Source organism: Rhea pennata, chromosome 5, assembly GCF_028389875.1.
Source record: "Rhea pennata isolate bPtePen1 chromosome 5, bPtePen1.pri, whole genome shotgun sequence".
In the NCBI taxonomy this organism is placed as follows: Eukaryota; Metazoa; Chordata; class Aves; order Rheiformes; family Rheidae; genus Rhea; species Rhea pennata.
Genome location: NC_084667.1, coordinates 2,954,084 through 2,971,794, shown reverse-complemented (window position 1 = coordinate 2,971,794; position 17,711 = coordinate 2,954,084). Strand labels below are relative to the sequence as shown.

General features: G+C 47.6%; 1 protein-coding gene across 1 annotated transcript; it reads right to left on the bottom strand.

Moving 5' to 3' along the window:
• Positions 1-13,402: 13,402 nt before the first annotated feature.
• Positions 13,403-15,210, bottom strand: NKX2-8 (NK2 homeobox 8). The gene is made up of 2 exons (XM_062577922.1): positions 15,045-15,210; positions 13,403-13,950 (listed from the first exon to the last, which is right to left on the bottom strand). The coding sequence occupies exons 1-2, from the start codon at positions 15,208-15,210 to the stop codon at positions 13,403-13,405; spliced, it is 714 nt and encodes a 237-aa protein (XP_062433906.1).
• Between the last annotated feature and the right edge of the window lie 2,501 nt (positions 15,211-17,711).

Genomic DNA, 17,711 nt, shown 5'->3' with positions numbered 1-17,711 from the left:
AATTTTATGTCTCTTATTTGCATTTTCTCCTGTTTTCAGTATATTTGGAAAATGTGGATGGAACCAGTGGACACATTGGCCTAGCATTGATCTCATCACAGCTAGAGATAGAAGGAAAACATTTTCTTTCTCCTACTTTCCACTTCATTCTTCAAAATTCAAGGATCACGCTACCCTGTTTCATTCCACGATTGTACTGCCAGCTTCCAGGGAATTCTTGGTTCACTAGTTATGTTTCACACTCAAGGCTTTCCAGCTATTATTTTCCCTATTTCTTCTGTAGGACCTGTTTGACATACCTCTTTGCCTGTGGCAATGTTCAAATGTATTTTTAAAGGCCAGTCTTTCAAAGCAATATGTGCTGCTTTATGTGATTGCCTTTTCTACCCATTACCTCATATTTTGTCCTACAGTTGGGGTGGCAGGTAAGGGGCAGGACCATGTAGCCAAGGATGGAAAGAGAAATGGGAAGAAAATGACCCCTCTAGCAGCAACAAACTGATAGATTAACTCAACTATCCTGTAGAAACTCACCTGAAGGAACATTATTAACAGGAAAAAGAAAAGGGTTTCTGTCTTCTACATGTTTTAATTTGGGACAAAGAGTGTGACGAACAGGAAAAATACGAAATATTCAGGGACTGTGCATTAAAGGAACTCCAGTCATGCTGTGCACTGAAAGAGGCAGAGATAAAAATATGTGATCAGATGATTAAAGACTATACCAGAGTAAATAAAAAAGGTCTACCTAATTTTTGGAATATCCTGACTTTTGAAGATATAACTTTGCAAATGCAAAGATGTTTAAATGTACTTGCATGCGTAACACTTCTTATTTAACTCTCCCAAGAAACAACCTTGGACAAGCACGAGGCAGACGATGGTCCTGCTTTAAACTAATGTTAAGCATGTGCTTAAGTGCTTCCCTGGATGAGACAGGCCTTAACTATCACTCTAATTCTACAGGTCACGTAGGATTTTTTTAGACTGTGTAGTTAGGCTTCTACATTAACCCCTTACGGTGTCAAGGGCTAGTTTTTAGAAGTATTAAATGTCCAGCAGTGACTCATCATCAGATATCTCATTGCTATGCAGGTTTCTTCCATGGACATTCTGTCTTCAGCTGTTTTATTCATGAAACTTAATATTTGTTATTCAAATAACTAGGTATTTTTAAGCAGCCAAGGATGACTCAGCTTTAACTTCTTATCGTGCTATTTTCCCTTTTTGGCTTGTGAGGGATGGTCTGACTGTATATTGCCATATATTTAGACAGCTCCTATCACAATGTTAAGCCCTCCTTCTGCTGAGGAGCTTAGATGCTACTGTGCCATGGAGAAATACTGGTGATATATCTACGTAGTAAACAAAAAATAAAAAGGTTCCCATGTGAATAATGCTTCAGAGAACCTGGGGGAAGATGGACTTCTTTATACCCTTTATTCTCTCAGTCATTTGGTTTCTGTTAGCAAAAGATATTTTCCTTAAAGTTAAGATCAGCTATCCTTTAATCTCCGGGAAAATGATTACTATCATTTAAGAAAATTATGTTCTTTCTAATTAAGCTGTTTTCAGACAATTAAATTGCTTCCTCATTTTCATAATTGTCTCATTGCTCAGCTCTACCTCTTTCCTGATTAGCAAGGTGGAAAAACCCCAATCCTTTTTCTCTGTACAATATTCAGTAGTTCAAAAAAAAATCCCAGCAAATATTTTGAGTCAGATTCTTCCCCGCACAACTTGCCCTGTTTTCTACTGTATGTGCAATACTTGCTCTTGGCACTACCGGTAGTACTAAAATTAAGGCTTAAAACTGATCTTAGGTAAATGGAAGCTCCACATTTGGACATTTCTAGATAAAATGGACCTTGCTTCTTTCCTTTTAGCCACTTGAAAGCACATTTGTCTGCATCAACAGTTTGTCTACGTCTTAGTTGAGGTCCCAACAGACTAAAACTGTGAATTCCCAAATGCAAAGCATACAGCTAATTAACCTTCACTGGGTATTAGATAGCCGTTGTAGCCATCCCTTACTGCTTAGTTTGGTACATGACTGATTCGCTGGGCACAGATGCCTTGAGGAGTGTACACAGAAAGTCTGTTCCTTCCTCTCCTAGCAGCAATTTGGTGAGCAAGCTGTCCAATGTACCTGAGTCCATCAGAGAAAATTTACTTTTGTATCTCATGTACATAAATAACTTTATTTTGTCTTTTTCTCTTTTTTCTGTTCTCTCTTTCGCCATGATTTCCTGCTCTGTTACAGCAGGGTATCAGCTGTCTGTGTAAGAGGTTTAACATGGTGATGTACAAAGTGTTTGAGGGTGCTGGGAGTTACAGAGTGCTGGGGGATGCCATGTGACTTTTGACATGCAAAAGGTACATAATGAAAGTTCTGCGGATCTTTATATGTTTTTTGTGTGTTTTCCTGCAACTTCAGGGGTGCTGTTCAAAATGCCCAATGACATTGCTGAATCCCATTTCTTTAAACTGGGTATTAAAGGAAAATACATGCATGAGGAGTCGTGTTTCTAAAGCTCTGTTTCTATTTTGGCAATGCATTTACTGTCACACACAAGAGTCCTAGAAACATCCTGTGAAGTCAAGAGCACCTCTCACAGCATGGCCTCCTCACGTTTCCCAGCTTCCCAGCCAGTGTCTCTTCTGCAGCACCAGCTTTGGGCTCTGTTAACCGTTCCCAGCCTACAAGATGAAAGCAAGGACCTCCTTGGTGGCACAGTCCCTTCCTTCCTGAATAGTCGGTTCTCAAGCGCACGGTTTGGGAATGCTGTGTAACAAACCCAGAGATCCCTGTGGTCTCTGCTCTCAGTAACCGTGCATCCCATCAGCAGCGATTCTTTTAGTATTTCAGAATGTTCCTAGATCCATTTAATTATAATTTTATGGGGCAATTTTTCCAAGTGGCCTTAAAGCATCTTCCAACTTTGTGCCCCCAAAGGTGGTTGTTTGGTTAGTTTGTTTGTTTGTTTGCCTATTGGCGGATGTTAATAAGTGCAGAAATAACAGATCAGTAACATAGAATATATGAGTACTGGTCCACACTTCCATGGGTCAGGAGAAAAGAATAAACTCACCAAACAAAATTCAAGAAATATGTCAGCAAGGTACTGCTCTTTCTACAGCTTGTTCACTGCCCAGCTTCTACAATGACAAATTCCACCCGAATTTACCAAACCACTTCATAACAATATTGAGTAGAGAGGAACAGAAGAAGGAGCTTTCCCAGTCTCCCATAACCCATAGAAAGGCAAAGAGCACAGGACTTAGAGGGAAAAGAGAGAGAGGGACCTCGGCTCCTCTCCCCAGGGCTCAGGTAGCAGAGCTGGCTGCCAGGCGCCAGCGAGAGCCTCCATTCCTGCCTCTGAGCTCAGCCACGAGCAGAGCTGCTCCTCGCCTTGAGTCACGGGCAAACCCCAGGCCACGGGGTCCCTCCACATCTCTCAGCCTTTGCTGACATTAGTATTGATAGCCTTGCTCATTTCTGGAGTGATTTGTGTTTCACGTCCTAATTGACTCTACCTCTGAAGAGGAGATACTCTGGCTGAGTATTTGCTTTAACATGACTTTGAGTCACCAGCTGCGTAGCCATGCTTTGGCTGGCATTCCCATGGAAATTCAACCACAGAAGGGATGGGCTGGCCTTTGAAAATGCTGAGTTCACCGACTCTCATGATTTTCACCAGAGTGTCACTGTGATTGTGGTTTGTTTGTTTGTTTTTTAGTGACCTGGCTCTTGAGAACAAATGATAGGGGACAGCACATACAAACAGGCACAATTTTATTTTTCATTAGGCCTAACATGCACTTTTGAAGAGAGAGAAAACAAAATGCCAATCTTGAAAATATAGCAGAAGTGTTCCCCAAAAAAGAAAGTAGGAAGCAAATATAAAAAGGTTGTTATACTTTTTTCTAATCTCATGATTCTTTAAACTCACGATTTCATGATTTTTGAGATCTGACTCATCAATTTTTAACACTTGTGTGGCACGGTGTTGAAAATGTGACATAGACTTATAAGCATAAACACACAAACATAACCAGATATATTCCTCCATAAGAGATATTCATGGGAATGTTAGCTAAATTGTTCCATGGGAAATGTCTTTATATGAAGTTCTTCTCTTCCTTGGTCATTCTGTGAGGGAAAGGATAACCAGTGTCAAAGCAGGGGAACTGAGGCAGCAGCCAGCGTCAGGAGAAGCGCAGACAGCAGAGCAGTGGTTCAGGCGTAGCAGTCCCACCGGACACAGTGGTACGGAAACGAGGAGAAGATGCAACCAGTGAGCCCACAGGTTTCCTGTGAGAGTCAGGCCTCTGCTGTTGACTCTTCTCATCTTGACTGTTTTCAGGAATACTGACACTCTTGCGCTCTGCTCTTCAACCTTCTGCCCTTCTCTTCATACTGTTTAACGGTCCGTCTCAGAGCGTGATAATGAGATACAGATAATTTTTGTCTGCGGAAAAGAATCCTGCAGAAAATATCGTGTGTGGGAAGTGATCCTGCCAAACACCTGCATGTCCCCTCCAAACTGAGGGCTGAGCTAGCTGGAGTATGTTATAAGAGTGATACGCAGATGATCAGTAAGCTCTTTGCTTGGCATTCCTTTTTCATTATGCTGCCATTTTAGAGAAATGTTTTTATAGCCTCTGCTTGATTTTCCTTCAGATCCCTCCCTATGTATCCTCCCTTCCTGCCTCCTTCAAAATATGGCCAGCTGGTTACTGCTAAATTTAAACAAAGATGTGCTACTTGTAACTCTCTGTTTGCTTCATCCTTACAATATTACTAGCCTAACTCAGCTAGCAAGAAGTACTTCTATTTTGATGTGCACAGGGACCGTAAGCCCAGATGAAGGTCAATGAAGGCTGTTGCATAGATGTATAATGCTGACAGGGAGTGCTCTAACTGAATTTCCGCAGGGAAGTGCTGATTCAAAGGCACTGGGATGCTTGAGGGGTACATGTGAATTCTGTTCGACATTTGGCAGACTTCATAGGAGCTGGAGGTTGGATGCCCAGTGGTGGTCTGCAGAGCAGCTCCACGAGCCGCAGAGAAGTGTGGCCCAGATCTCCACCAGCTCCTAACGCTGCCGTGCTCATACTGAACAAAACAAGCCAGTGTCTCCTGTGCAATGGGAAGCGTCCTTTCTAGCCAGCTCTAATTACCAACAGCATATCATCTTAAAGTAACCAGTAAAATAGGGCATCAACAAAGGAGCTGCTCTTTGCATCTCTGAGATTCACACAGCATCCAAGAGCTCAAACATCAAGGAGAAAACAGCAGGTAGCTTAACTCCCCAGGTCTCTCCCCTGCTGTTGTTATCATTGACAATGACAGCAGTGTTGTAAGTGCAGAATGCAATGGACAATTCATGCACTTACCGTGTCTTGCACTCTAGCTACAGGCGCGTGATTTTCTGAAGAAATGATGATAGGATCAAACACATTCTGGCAGATGCTCACAAAATCAGAGCCCCTTTCACTCAGTAAATGACCATAAAAATGCTTTGAAGATGACAATAAAAAGTTATTTAATCATGTTCAAAACAGAAGCACCTGCCAAGTCAATATATCATTTTTTACGTGATTGGCTGGTACAGTGACAATAGCGAAAAATGCAAAGTGAGGCTGTTAGGAGCAGCTACTGGTCTGATTCTACCATAAGCGCAGCCTGATGGTGAAGAGAGAGAGAGAACAAGGGAAAGGGAAAGAGAAAGCGCGAGAGAGTTGCACACACATTCACATGTATTTCCTCAGCCTCCTGATTTTTCAACTCTTTTCACCAGATGTTGCAGGATGCCTTTGGGAACTTACTCTCAAGATGTCCTGAGCAACTTCCCCCCCCCCATTTTTAGTGAAGTTAGTGCCAGAGGGAGAAGATACAGGTGACCTAGAAGGAGACTTGAGGCAGCCTGGGTGATCTTCATACTATCATAGCAGAGGGGAGAAGATACTGGGGTGAGGGAGAGAGTATTTGGCCTTTTTGTAACATCACTGCCATAGGATCTATCAGAACTGGTGTGTGTCAGTAGAAGTAGAGACAGAGAGAGACTGTCACGTGTGACCAGGCCCAGATACACCCAGAAGCCCAGGACAGCTGACGCCTGCCACGAGCAGTGTGTGCTACAGGGCCATGCCATGCACCAGAGAAGAGCCCGTGCCACTATTCAGCCCCTTAGTCACCATGTCAGCTCCATCTTCCCTGTTTCAGCAGCTTTTCTGTGTGTGCCCTTGGCACATGCAGTCACAGCGTTGAAGAGCTTCTCAGCTGTACCTGGTGCACTCTGAAATCATGATGCTGATTGACCAGGCTCTGTCAGGGTCAGCTGAAATTAGAGCAGCCCAAGTGTGGTGGTAATTTGCATGGGCTGATGACAGGCACCATCCGGACCTGAAGACCACCAGGGTAGCAAATTTGTATGTGCAGATTTTAAGGCCAAAGGGGCTTGTTGTGATCAAGCACTGTGACCTCTGACATAATGTGAGCCACGGGGATCCCTGGAATTAATTCTTACCATGAGGCCAGCATCTATGATTAAAGTAGAACATTTTTGTTTAAATATCCCATTGTAGTTTTAAAATTTTCAAGGTCAGAGAATTTGCCATCAAGTTGTTGTAAAAATGGTTAATTATTCTCACTGATCAGGAATCAGGACAAATTTCTAAGCAGGATTCATCTAGCTATCAGATCTCATTGAAATTTTGCTTGCTAACTTGAAGACTCTTGACCAAATTTGTGTTCACTATGTGAGTTTTTTAACTCAGGTTGCTTCTTTGCAGTCTTTTGATAAGCTAGAATAGACCAAACCCCTGACCTTCACCCCACCGTATGTTTTCCAAGGCTTCACCTTTCTTGCAGCTCTTGCATGATGACTCTTGAGTTCTTCAACATCTTTCTTAAAATGATACACCAGAAGAGTATTCCTGTAGTGACTTGAAAACTTCAGTGCACCAAAATTCAACTGTTGTCAATGAAACGTTTAAATCTAAAGTAGTCAAAGTAAAAAGTAGTAATAGATTGCTATGTTACTTTGAAGCACAGATAAAATTAATTTTCTGTAGTCAAATATAAATAGACAAATGATAAAGTAATCACAAACACGCACATTGATATTATGAAAACTAATTGGGTGACTGGGTCTGAAGACTGTTCAGTGGTAAAATTAATTTGCTAGGATTATTATACTCATATCTATCTATATATCTATATATCATATCTAGATATGAGTGAAGAAAATGGAGTGCTAAATTACCAAACTAAAAAACAAAAAAAAAAAAAAAAAAAAAAAAAAAAGAGAGAGAGAGAGAGAGAGGAGGAAAGGAGGCATGTTAATACAGTCCCAACCTTTAGCAGAAGGCAAATAAACCAGGCAGAGGGAAAATGCTTGCAAAGGTGAAGACAGAACTTCAACATCAAAGGCACTAACGATAACACTGGCACAGTGTCCTGAGGCCAATGTAAGAGAAGTGGAGAGCTGAGTCAAAATAGTCATGTCCATGTTGTAACTACATGTCCAAAGGCAAATAGCACAGAAGGATGTTTGAAAATGCTGTGCTGTGTGAAAAACAACTGGGAGAAGGAAGAGACCAGGACGAGCCCCCAAACGGTGCCCAGCGAGCAGCAGCAGATGCAGTTTCTGAAGTGTGATGGCGAAGCAATCATCGAGAACGATACTGTATTTTGCAGAGAGCAGATGTGTCCAATTAAGAGCTCTACGTGAACACACAACAGAAAGAGGCAAATCAACAGCTTACAGAAAAGCATGATATTAACTGCTGGGCACCTTTCCACACTGGGCCGCAGCCTTTTCAGGGAAGTTCACCTTGTCTGGCAATATTAGAAAGTTATGAGCATATGGGGTAGGTGTAGAAGATACCCAATATAGGATGCAAACCTTGGGGAACCGCTGGGAAAGACAGCTGTAGTAGAAAAGGGAAGTAAAGGGTGTAATGTTATGAAATACATAACAGTTAACACAAATAGTCACATGTCTGAGAAAAAAATACAATAGAAGGCAGGGATCTTCAGTCTTTTTTACATGGTATCCAAGTATGGAGAAATAAAAGTAGTAGTTTTGCTTTTCAATTGCCTTTTTATTGCAGCATAAAAAAGACATTATTTACTTAAATACACCCAGGATGCATATGGGAGAGTATACAAACACCCCCGCATAGTACCAATACATTGAAGTTCCAGTGTATAATTCATGTAATTCCATAAATCAATGTGTTTTATTAAAAAAAAAAAAAAAAGATTTTATTCTCTCTGGGTAGATTTTTCTTTGTAATTTTTAAGTGGTTATGCTTGTGATTTGGTAAAATCATTGTTAATGTTGAACATCATAAAGTCATTAGCTTTAATACCAAACCTGCCATCTACACATAAATAAAAGAAAATAAAGAAATGAGAGGAAAATGCATTCCCAGTCTGATGTGTCCTGCCAGTGAATATTAGAAAGCAATACTGTAGCTGCTGGGAATGTGAAAAGGTCTTTTTATCCTCCGGGAGACTATGAACTATTCAGCGGGACTGCTAGGCAAGCCGGATGCGCCTGGGGAGTTTGGCTGGCTGCTTGAAAGCAACGTGAAGATCTCTGGGATGGTCCCACAGAAATGTAACCTCCTGACTACAGAACTGGTGAGAATGAGATTTGTTCTTTTCATTGTTGCTACCTGATTTTCCATATCCTTTGATACAAATTCCATATCCTTTGATACAAATGAGAGATACAATTTTTTGCTTGGGAGAGCTATCTTTGGAGGATAGGATTTTAGCATATTGCATGACCTCTTTTAAATAGAAGAGAATTGGAGATTACAAAATGAAAATTGAGACTACTGTCACCATCATATGTCTGGAGACCTGACTGCCTTCGCTCTTTAGACTGCAGCTGTGAGCCTGAGTATGGTGGAAAGTAATTCTGTGCCTAGTGGCAGACAGAGTTCTCTGGCCCCTGTTAATTTCTGCAGATGTGTAAGCAACTTCTGGCCACATCAGTAAGGCTAGTTATTGCTGAGCTGTGCTACTCTACTGCTGTACAATACTTGAACGGCTTTAAGCTTGAGAAGCACAAAGCCATTTCAGTGATGTAGGAAGAACTGTGCATCCATTGCCTCCTCTGCCCCAGGAAGTTCCCTATTTCCCTTTTAACTGATATTACTTTGAAGCCTTCTGGAAGGTAGGTGAGGTGCCTGGAATCTTTCTTTCATTGCTGATGACAGTAATACTTGACTCTCCTTTTCTTTCTTTCTTTTTCTTTTCTTTTTTTTTTTTTTTTTTATTTTATATATATAATCTCAGGAAGAGAAGGGGAGTCTTTGCTTTGTAGCTTTTTGTTTGTGACATAAATTTTGGAAAAAGTGCACTATCTGATGCGCATCACTGATCAGCACATCACTGATGTGGTGATCATGGGATGGGACTGGTACCAAAGGGCCAGAAGCACCAGCTGAAGGAGAAGGAAAATAAATTATCTAGGCCTCTGATGAAAGAGCTAGCACTTCAGGCTCAGTCTGGCATTTCTTAGGTCCTAGTTGTTCCCATCTTCTTAAGAAACAGCAGCTATCAATCATTTAAGTCCATTTAAAGGTAGAAGACCTTCATCAAAGAACTGTGGCTTGTGAAAGTCTCTGTGTACAAGGAAAATTAGATCTGTACTCCTCCATAGACTGTGCTGGGCACCACTGGTTTCTGAAAGCAAAGCAAGGTCGCTCTCCCATATAGCATCAGCTGAGCCCTGACCCCAGAGTGGAAGGCTACTGCTACCAAGTGCTATGAGATAGGAGGCACCGAAAAGTCCAAAGAGTTTCAGTAGTCTTGACTAGCATGTTGTTAACAGCACAGTCCAAGGTGGTTATTAACCAGGACATACATACTGCAAGACTTCATGAGCCTTTCCTAAGTCAGTGATAAGAGAAGGGAATTTCTTCTGGTGCATGGCAGAGTTCTGCTTGGGAAGTGATCTTTTTCATCTGTTTCAATTTTTAAAATGTATTGTGTGTGTATCTAGAAGCTAATGATGGACACACATTGGAAGGACATGCTCAACTCTGTCATAAACTTTAAAGATGCTAGACCATATGCTCCTTCTAAACTATCAACCACGTCTTGGAGACAAAGTCTCAAGATTTGTTTTAACGCCTGAATTCTGAGTTAACAAACATGTCCCCAGGGGCTCCCACTGGAACAGAGCTGGGCCTTTTCAAAGGCAATAATTTATTTACTGACTAAGAATAAAGCACCCAGGAAGATGTTTGAGGAGGTTAGCAATGCTTTTCATTGGCTGAAGATGGTATTTAGGTCTCGATGATGGCATGTTTATTCATTAGTTTCAGTGAAATCCCAGGCCTATTTGCAGGGTGAAAGTCACAGTGAAACCTGGTGTATTGGTGGGGGGGGGGGAGAGGGGAAGGGAAGGGAGAGGAGACAGAGATTGTGTGTGTGTGTGTGTGTGTGTGTGTGTGTGTGTGTGTTTACCCTGTTTAGTAGGTGGAAAAATATCTCCTGTCTTGTTAAAAAAGAAACCAGGGAAAAATAACAGAAAATTCACTGAAAGTCAGAAAGTTTTCTGCATGGAAATCAACATCAACAATATCTGTTAAGATGTATCTGATAGATACGGCTTAACCACTGGTTAGGATAACAAATCAAATTTCCTTGCAAAATACCCTTAAAATTTAGAAGTATTCTTTTGTTTCTCTCAGGAAAATCAGTATTTTCAGTCCTATACTATTTTCAAGACCATAACTTTTTACCTTAAAGCTACCTAATGCATTGAATTCACTTACTGTTTAACGCATTTCTTCCTTCTACCTGGAGGAACCAGTTACGGGAGCTGCTTTCCCCACTGTTTTAAGCCTCCCTGCACCTCTGTAGCTAGCGTTCGCATCACCAGGGCCTGTCACAGCATGACTCTAGCTTTTCTGTGCATCCAAAAAATGCATCTGGTCCGTTCCTGGGCTTGGATAAAAGTCAGTGCACAGAAACTGCACATTTTGCTTAACAAATCCCACATCGGGACCCTGCAGCCGGTCCCAAAGGGAAATGACTGCAGCCTGGAGCTGTGGTGGGAAGAGGAGGGAAAGGCACCCAAGCAGCCTCCTCATTGCGCGAACTGCCCCAAAAGGCACTTGCTGGTAAAAGTAATAAGATAAATAATGGTAAATAAGGTAAATAAAGACCTGCAATTTTACAGGAGCTTCGTAGGGCCGCGGGTGGGCTCCAGGACGGGAGAACAGTCCGGATAGCCGAGGAGCCGGGGAGGAACCCAGATCCCTCCGGACGGTGCTGCCAAACCCTTGGGGCTGGGGAGATTTGGGGTAGGGGGAAGGGTCCTCTGCTGTTGTCTTTGTTTTCGTTTCTAACGACTATGCCGTGCTATTTTCACGGCGGATCCTGATGCATAGCGGAGTAGCAAAGAGTTAAATGGAAAGCAGCATGTGCAGTTTCAAAGCTACTGAAGTCCGGGTCCCTTCCCTCCCTCCACCCCATCCCACCTTCCAGTAATCATTTATTATAAAGGGGTTTTATGATACAAATTTGATAATCTCCCATACACATTGGCACTGTTCTAATTGGAGTTGTAAGCCCATAAAATTCAAGCCCTTTGTTTTCATGAAGGCCACAAGGTTTTAAAAGATACTATTGTACCGCCTAAAACCCATAAAATTGTCACTAGGGACTGATTAAACAGTCCTGAATTGAAACAGTGCGGATTTTGTCTAGGTCCTTTTCAAGCATAACAATGCTCTTTTCAACTCCCAAGACAAAAGGAGGTTTAAGGAGCGATTCTCTGGGAGATTCTTCTAAGATAACCCCATCCATATGGGAGACAAGGTGGCCAGCAGCTGAGATGGAAAAAAAAGAGGGGGGAGATTTTGGATATTAGAGAAAAGTTAAAAAAAAATGCAAGGGAGGAAAAGGCCCCCGAACAGGTGACAGAGAGGCTGCATCCCCCCGTGCCCTTCCTGCACGTCCCAGAAGACCGGTCCGTGCCTCCCCGGCGTTGCCCTGCCCGGGACGATGCTGGGAGGGGATGCAGGTGGGAAGACCGGGGTCGTCGCCGCCCCGCCGGGGCCTGGTGCTCGGCGCCGGCGGAGGGGAGGGGAGGGAAGGGAAGGCAGCCCCGGGGAGCCAGGGGCTGCGGCGCTGCGCGGCTGCGGAGCGGGGGGCGCCACACGTGGGTGCGCACGGCCGCGGCCCTCTGCTCTGCAGCTCTTCCTCGGCAGAAAGGCTTTCCCCAGGCTTTCCTTCAGCCCCGGCGGGGGCTTCACCCCCCGCCCGGTATCCTCCCTGGGCTCCGTCCTGGGTTCCTCATCCGCGGCACCCGTGGAAGGGATGGAGGTTTATCTGCGTGGGAACAGTCTCTATTTCAAGGGTTGTGGAGGAGAGATTTTGTTCCCTCCCTAAACTATTAGCAGGACAACTATATGTTTGTTTTTTCAATTAATAAAATCAATCAGTTCACCGAAGCATCTCAAAACGCAGTCCTTCGGACGCTGAAGGACGTTACTCTCTTCTCCTAACTATCCTTCCCTACTAGACCCGTGGAAAAGACACATTGCGACACAAATAGCGGCCTGGATCCTGCGTCTTGCGTTAGCGGGTCTGCCGTGCGGGGCCAGGGCCGGGGCCGGGGGAGGTTCCGCGCGGTGCCGCGGCGCGAAGCGCCGGCAGCGCCGCCCCGGGCATCCCCCGCGGCGGGCACCTTCCGTCTCACGCCTCCCGGAGAAAATATCAGCAGGTTTAAAGTGAGGTGCTTGTAACAAACTTTATTCGCCGCTTACCGGCGTATGTGCGTAGACTTAGACGAACTTTAAAGTGAAATTCAACTAGCGAGTTTAAGAAAAGTATTCAAGCTTTATCGCACAAGAGGTAATCCTAAGAGAAAGCCCTAATCGTCAAAAATACACTTCCCCACCGGGGAATATTTATTTGCCAACAATCAGTTTATTAGTCACTGCAAGAATAAGCTATTTTAAAATAATCTAGATCGCTAGGATTTTTTTTTTCTTTTTCTTTTTCTTTTTTTTTTTCTTTTTTTCTTTTTTTTTTTTTTTTTTTTTTTTTTTCTCTTTTTTCTGAATCGGGAGACTTCTCGCAGCGAAACGCGAGGAGCGGAGGTCTTACAAAAACGGAGCCGCTCCGGAGATCCGTGCCGTCGGGGCGAGGCGGGCGGAGTGGAGGGCAGCCGAGGCACTCGGCGGTGCCCGGCCGGCCGGCGCGGGCCCGCTCCGCCCCGCCGGGGCGCCCCGCTCCGCTCCGCTCCGCGCCCGCGGGAGGCAGCCCCCGGCGCCTTTGGGGGCAGGAGGAGCCTCGGGGGCTGGGGACTGGACTCCCCGCGCCCTTGGGATGAGTCCGGCCCTGGAGGGCGAGGCGCCGCTATCACCAGCTCCAGGAGACGACGGCGGGATGCGCTAAGTGCTGGTAAGCGGGGAAAACGCCGAGGGCGGCGGCGGAGCCCGGCGGGCAGGTTTGGTAGCCCTGGACGGCGAGGGCCGCCTGGGCGCTGCAGCCCGCCAGGGCGCAGGCGAGCTTGGGGCGGGCGGCGGGCGGTGGGGGGCTGCCGGGGCAGCGGCGGCACCGCTCGGGCTCCCCCCGCGCCAGCAGCGGCAGCACTGCGCGGCGCAGCAGCGCGGGCGGCCGCGGGGGGCTGCCGGGGGCCTCGCTGCGCGCCCGCTTCGTCTTGTAGCGGTGGTTCTGGAACCAGATCTTCACCTGCGTGGGCGTGAGGCTGAGCAAACGGGCCAGCTGCTCCCGCTCCGGCGCCGACAGGTACCGCTGCTGCCGGAACCGCCGCTCCAGCTCCAGCGTCTGCGCCTTGGAGAAGAGCACTCGCCGCTTCTTCTTCTTCTCGGCCTCCGGGCCGCGGGCGGGCAGCGCCCTTTGCGTGGAGTCGGGCAAGCTCAGCTCCGGGCCGCTCTCGTCGGAAGCTGGGGACAGCGAGGGGTTAGAGAGAGGGGCCGGCCCGCCTGCAGCGCCGAGGGCGGCGCGGGCATGCCGCGGAGACGCCGCGGAGGTGGCGCGCCGTCGGTTCCAGTCGCCGCCCGCGATCCGCCAGTCCGGATCGATTCCGACAGTCAGCAAGAGACTGGATGTCCCCCCACCCCGGATAAATCAAGCCTACAACACGGGGCGCAGCGGGCTTTCCCGCTGCGGGGGGAGCCCCCGCCTCGCGGTGATCCCCGCACAGGCTGAGCCGCTCCGCACTCGCAGCCCGCGGCTTGCGAGCTGCCGGCGGCTGCGCTCGCTCGGGGCTGTAACGCGCTCTCAGGCTGCCCAGGGTTTGCATTCCTGCTTCTCTCCAGCTGCTCGATTACCAAAGCGCGTAACTTACCTCGGCGAGGTTCCTGCACCCCTGCAAAGGACAGTTCTCCCCCCTCCCCGCACACGCACACACACACACACGTGTGTTAAACGCTGCGTACCTGCGGCTACAATGAACGCGCGCGCGGTAAAAGCAACGCGCTGCACAGCCCGGCTGCGCGCCGGAGCCTGCTCCCCGCGGTAACGAGTGCGTGGGTTTACGCGGCGGCGCCGCAGGCGCGCTCCGCGGCAGCGCGGGCAGGCGCAGCGCTGCGGGGGTGCTTGGCTTGCCGCGAGCGTGCGTGGGCAGACCTGAAAGCCCAGCAGCCCCCCAAAAGGCAGGATTTCTTGCAACACTGAAACGAGGGAAAAGAAACCGGGAAGCGAGCTTAAACGATAAGCGCAGACACAGGGGCAGGCGCAGCCCGAGGGTTGGCTCGCTGCCGTTGCTGAGGACATGGACAGACCTACGCGGGGAAAAAAAAAAAAAAAAAAAAAAAAAAAAAAAAAAAACTTTTCTTGTTTAAGCCCGTGGCAGGGATGCTCCTGCTGTTTCATTGCTGCAATTTAGTAATATTCTATAAAACTCCCAGCCTGCATCCCCCCGACCTTGGAGGCTACACACACTGGAAATTCGCTTCTTCATATCTTCCCCAAAGGAAGGGAGAACAAATACAAGAAATCGGCGGAAATGGCGAATTCCTGTCCGTTTCATACTCACAGGGATAGTGATTTCTGTCTGTTTCTATCCACCCTCGGTACCGCGAGCTGGTGTAGTTTTCCGCTGAGTGGTGGTGATGAGCAGTTTGCTTTATGCTATTGGCATCTTGTTCTGGTAAATCCAAAATGCTCCTCACTGTAAAACTGATCCTGCCAGATGTGGCCATGGTAGGTTGTGCAACACCCCCCACCCCCCCCAAAAAAAAAAAATCGCCCCAAACACTCTCCCTTAAAAGCTGCGAGGAAAGGACTGCGCCCGGTTACTGGGGAATCTCCCGGCTCAAGAGGACTTTCCCTTCCATGGCCACCTAAGCCCAAATATTAGTGTCGTTTACAGAGGTGTCCTGTTTATATAAACAGTCCTCCCCACTGCAAACACTGCCTGCTTTCAAACCGTCCCTGTCTATAGGATGCTAAGTACCTGAATTAGTCAAGTGCTAAAGCCCTAATGGGAGTAGGTGTAACCCCCCTCCCGCCACCCCCATGAGAGAATAACCCGTTACCTCCCAAAGACAGCAGGAAACAGGCTTCATCATTACATATTCTGTCTGATTAGCCAAAAGTGGGGACAGATAATGGTAATTGTTAGCAGTGAATAACATCTTGGGTGGCATGTGGATGACCAACAACCACCCCCCTCCATCCGCCACCAAAGCCACCAGAGTCCCTTCTATCCGCAGACAAAGTGAATCCTCCCAGGACATCCGCAGAGCCTGCCGAAAGCCCCCTCCCCGCTTCTGCCTCTTTATTTTTTATCTCCTTTTCCCTCTGCCTTTAAACCTGGAAGAAATTCAAGTCGTCATTTATTTTATTCCCCCAGTTGTTTGCTGCGGTACCTCCAACGCTCCCTCCTGCCATTGGCAGGTTTCCTGCCCTCCACGGGGAGTTTTTCACACCTCCGTTGTGCTCTCCGCAGGGAGAGGTGGTGTGTGTGCGCGTTGGGGGATGCGATCTCCGCGGGTTTTGGCCTCTCCTGGCCGTGGCAGGTGTAGGGTGCGCTTTCCCCTCTCCATGGATCCATTTGGTGGGGTGAGGTTGGCTGGGGAAGCGCTGGGAGCCCGGCACATTTGGCGCATAAGCAAAAGTCGGGAGGAGAAACAGGGAAGATGTTTTTTAGCCTCATTTTGCATTGCAGTAATCCAGGGAATACCCTACTCGGGCCGAAATGATTCCAGCTGGGAGAGAGGGAGAAACGATCAAACACCACGCGCGTATTTATCCGCGCGTCCCCTGCTCCCGCCGAGCGCCGCTTCGCCTGGCAAAAGCAGCAGCAAAACCAGTGCAGAGCCCCGGGGGGCTGCGGTCCGGCTCCGCTGGGCCCCCCTCACCGCCCGCCGAAGGCTTAGGGAGGGGGCAAAACCAACATTTTTTTGCCTAATTATCCGCTCACATGCAAACCCGCGGTGGCAGGTCTCGGTGGTTAGTGGCAGGGATGGGATGGGAATGAGCGACGGGCACAAGCAGCCCAATTTGCGCGGGTCGCCGGCCGCGGCTCAAGCCGAGGGGGCCCTGCCCGGGCTGGGGGGCAGAGCAGCCCCATCGCTCGGGCGGCCACGCCGCCCGCACCCGGCGCGTCCCGCTCTCCGCGCCGCAGCCCCGGCGCTTCCCGCCGGCTCCGCAGGAGGCACCTGCGGCCTCTCCAGAAACGGAGTGGGAACTGCGGGAAAAAGAAGAGATATCTAATTTCTGCGAAGCATAGCTGCTTTCATCTGAACGCCGTCCAAAACTGCATGCAGTGCAGCCCCGTCGGGTAAACTGCGAGAAAGCGTGGGAGGCGGTGTGCCTTGAAACGGAAACTCAGATATAGCTGCAGATATTCTCCTAATCGGCTGCTTTGTTGGTTCAAATTTCCCTGCCCAAATGGACGTCTATAACCTATTGTGTATAGATTATATTTGTCCATCCCCTGCTATCGCCCCCAGCCCCGTTCCCCGCCTGTCTCTGGCCGCCCCCCCCCCCTCCCGCCTCCCCGCCCGGCTCTGTGTGTCGCTTCTGGTAACAGTTGCACTTCACGGTGAAAATGTAAATAGAGCAATAACGACAAGGGAGCGGCGAGATTTATATCGGAGAGATTTGTGGGCGAGATGAACAGGGCACAAGGCTCCATTTGGCCAACTTCCTGCATATTTCTTCGGGACTGGACAGGCTCCATATAAACGATTCCCAGGCCGCGATTACTGCAGCCACCTATCAAGCGTGCCTGGTGACAGTAGTTATCTTCCCTGCTCCAAGCACAGCCTCCCAGCCGTCCTGGGTGGTCGGAGCGAGGGGAGCACAAATACATGCCAACTGCTAGGCCGTGAACAAAAGGGAAATGTAGCCCTATGTCCCGGACCTGTTGGAAGCATTTGTTCCAGTCAAGATTTTGCATTTGTTCAGATCTGGAATAATAGGTGATTGACGCCTTCCCACAATGTGCTTTAACTCTCTGGGATAAATCGGAGCTTGTTCCTTGTTGTCATGGTTTTCAATAGGGTTCAATGGGATTGAACCACGATCGACTCTGCTTTACGTCTCCGGCAGCCCCGTCCATACAAATTTATTAGTTATGTCTTTTTAAATGAGATTAAATTGGAACGACGTGGCCGTCCTCCGCGGAGCGACTCCTCCCGAGGTGGCTCCCGGCCCTTTGCCCCCTGCTCCCCGCGCTAACCCTGCGCAACCCCGC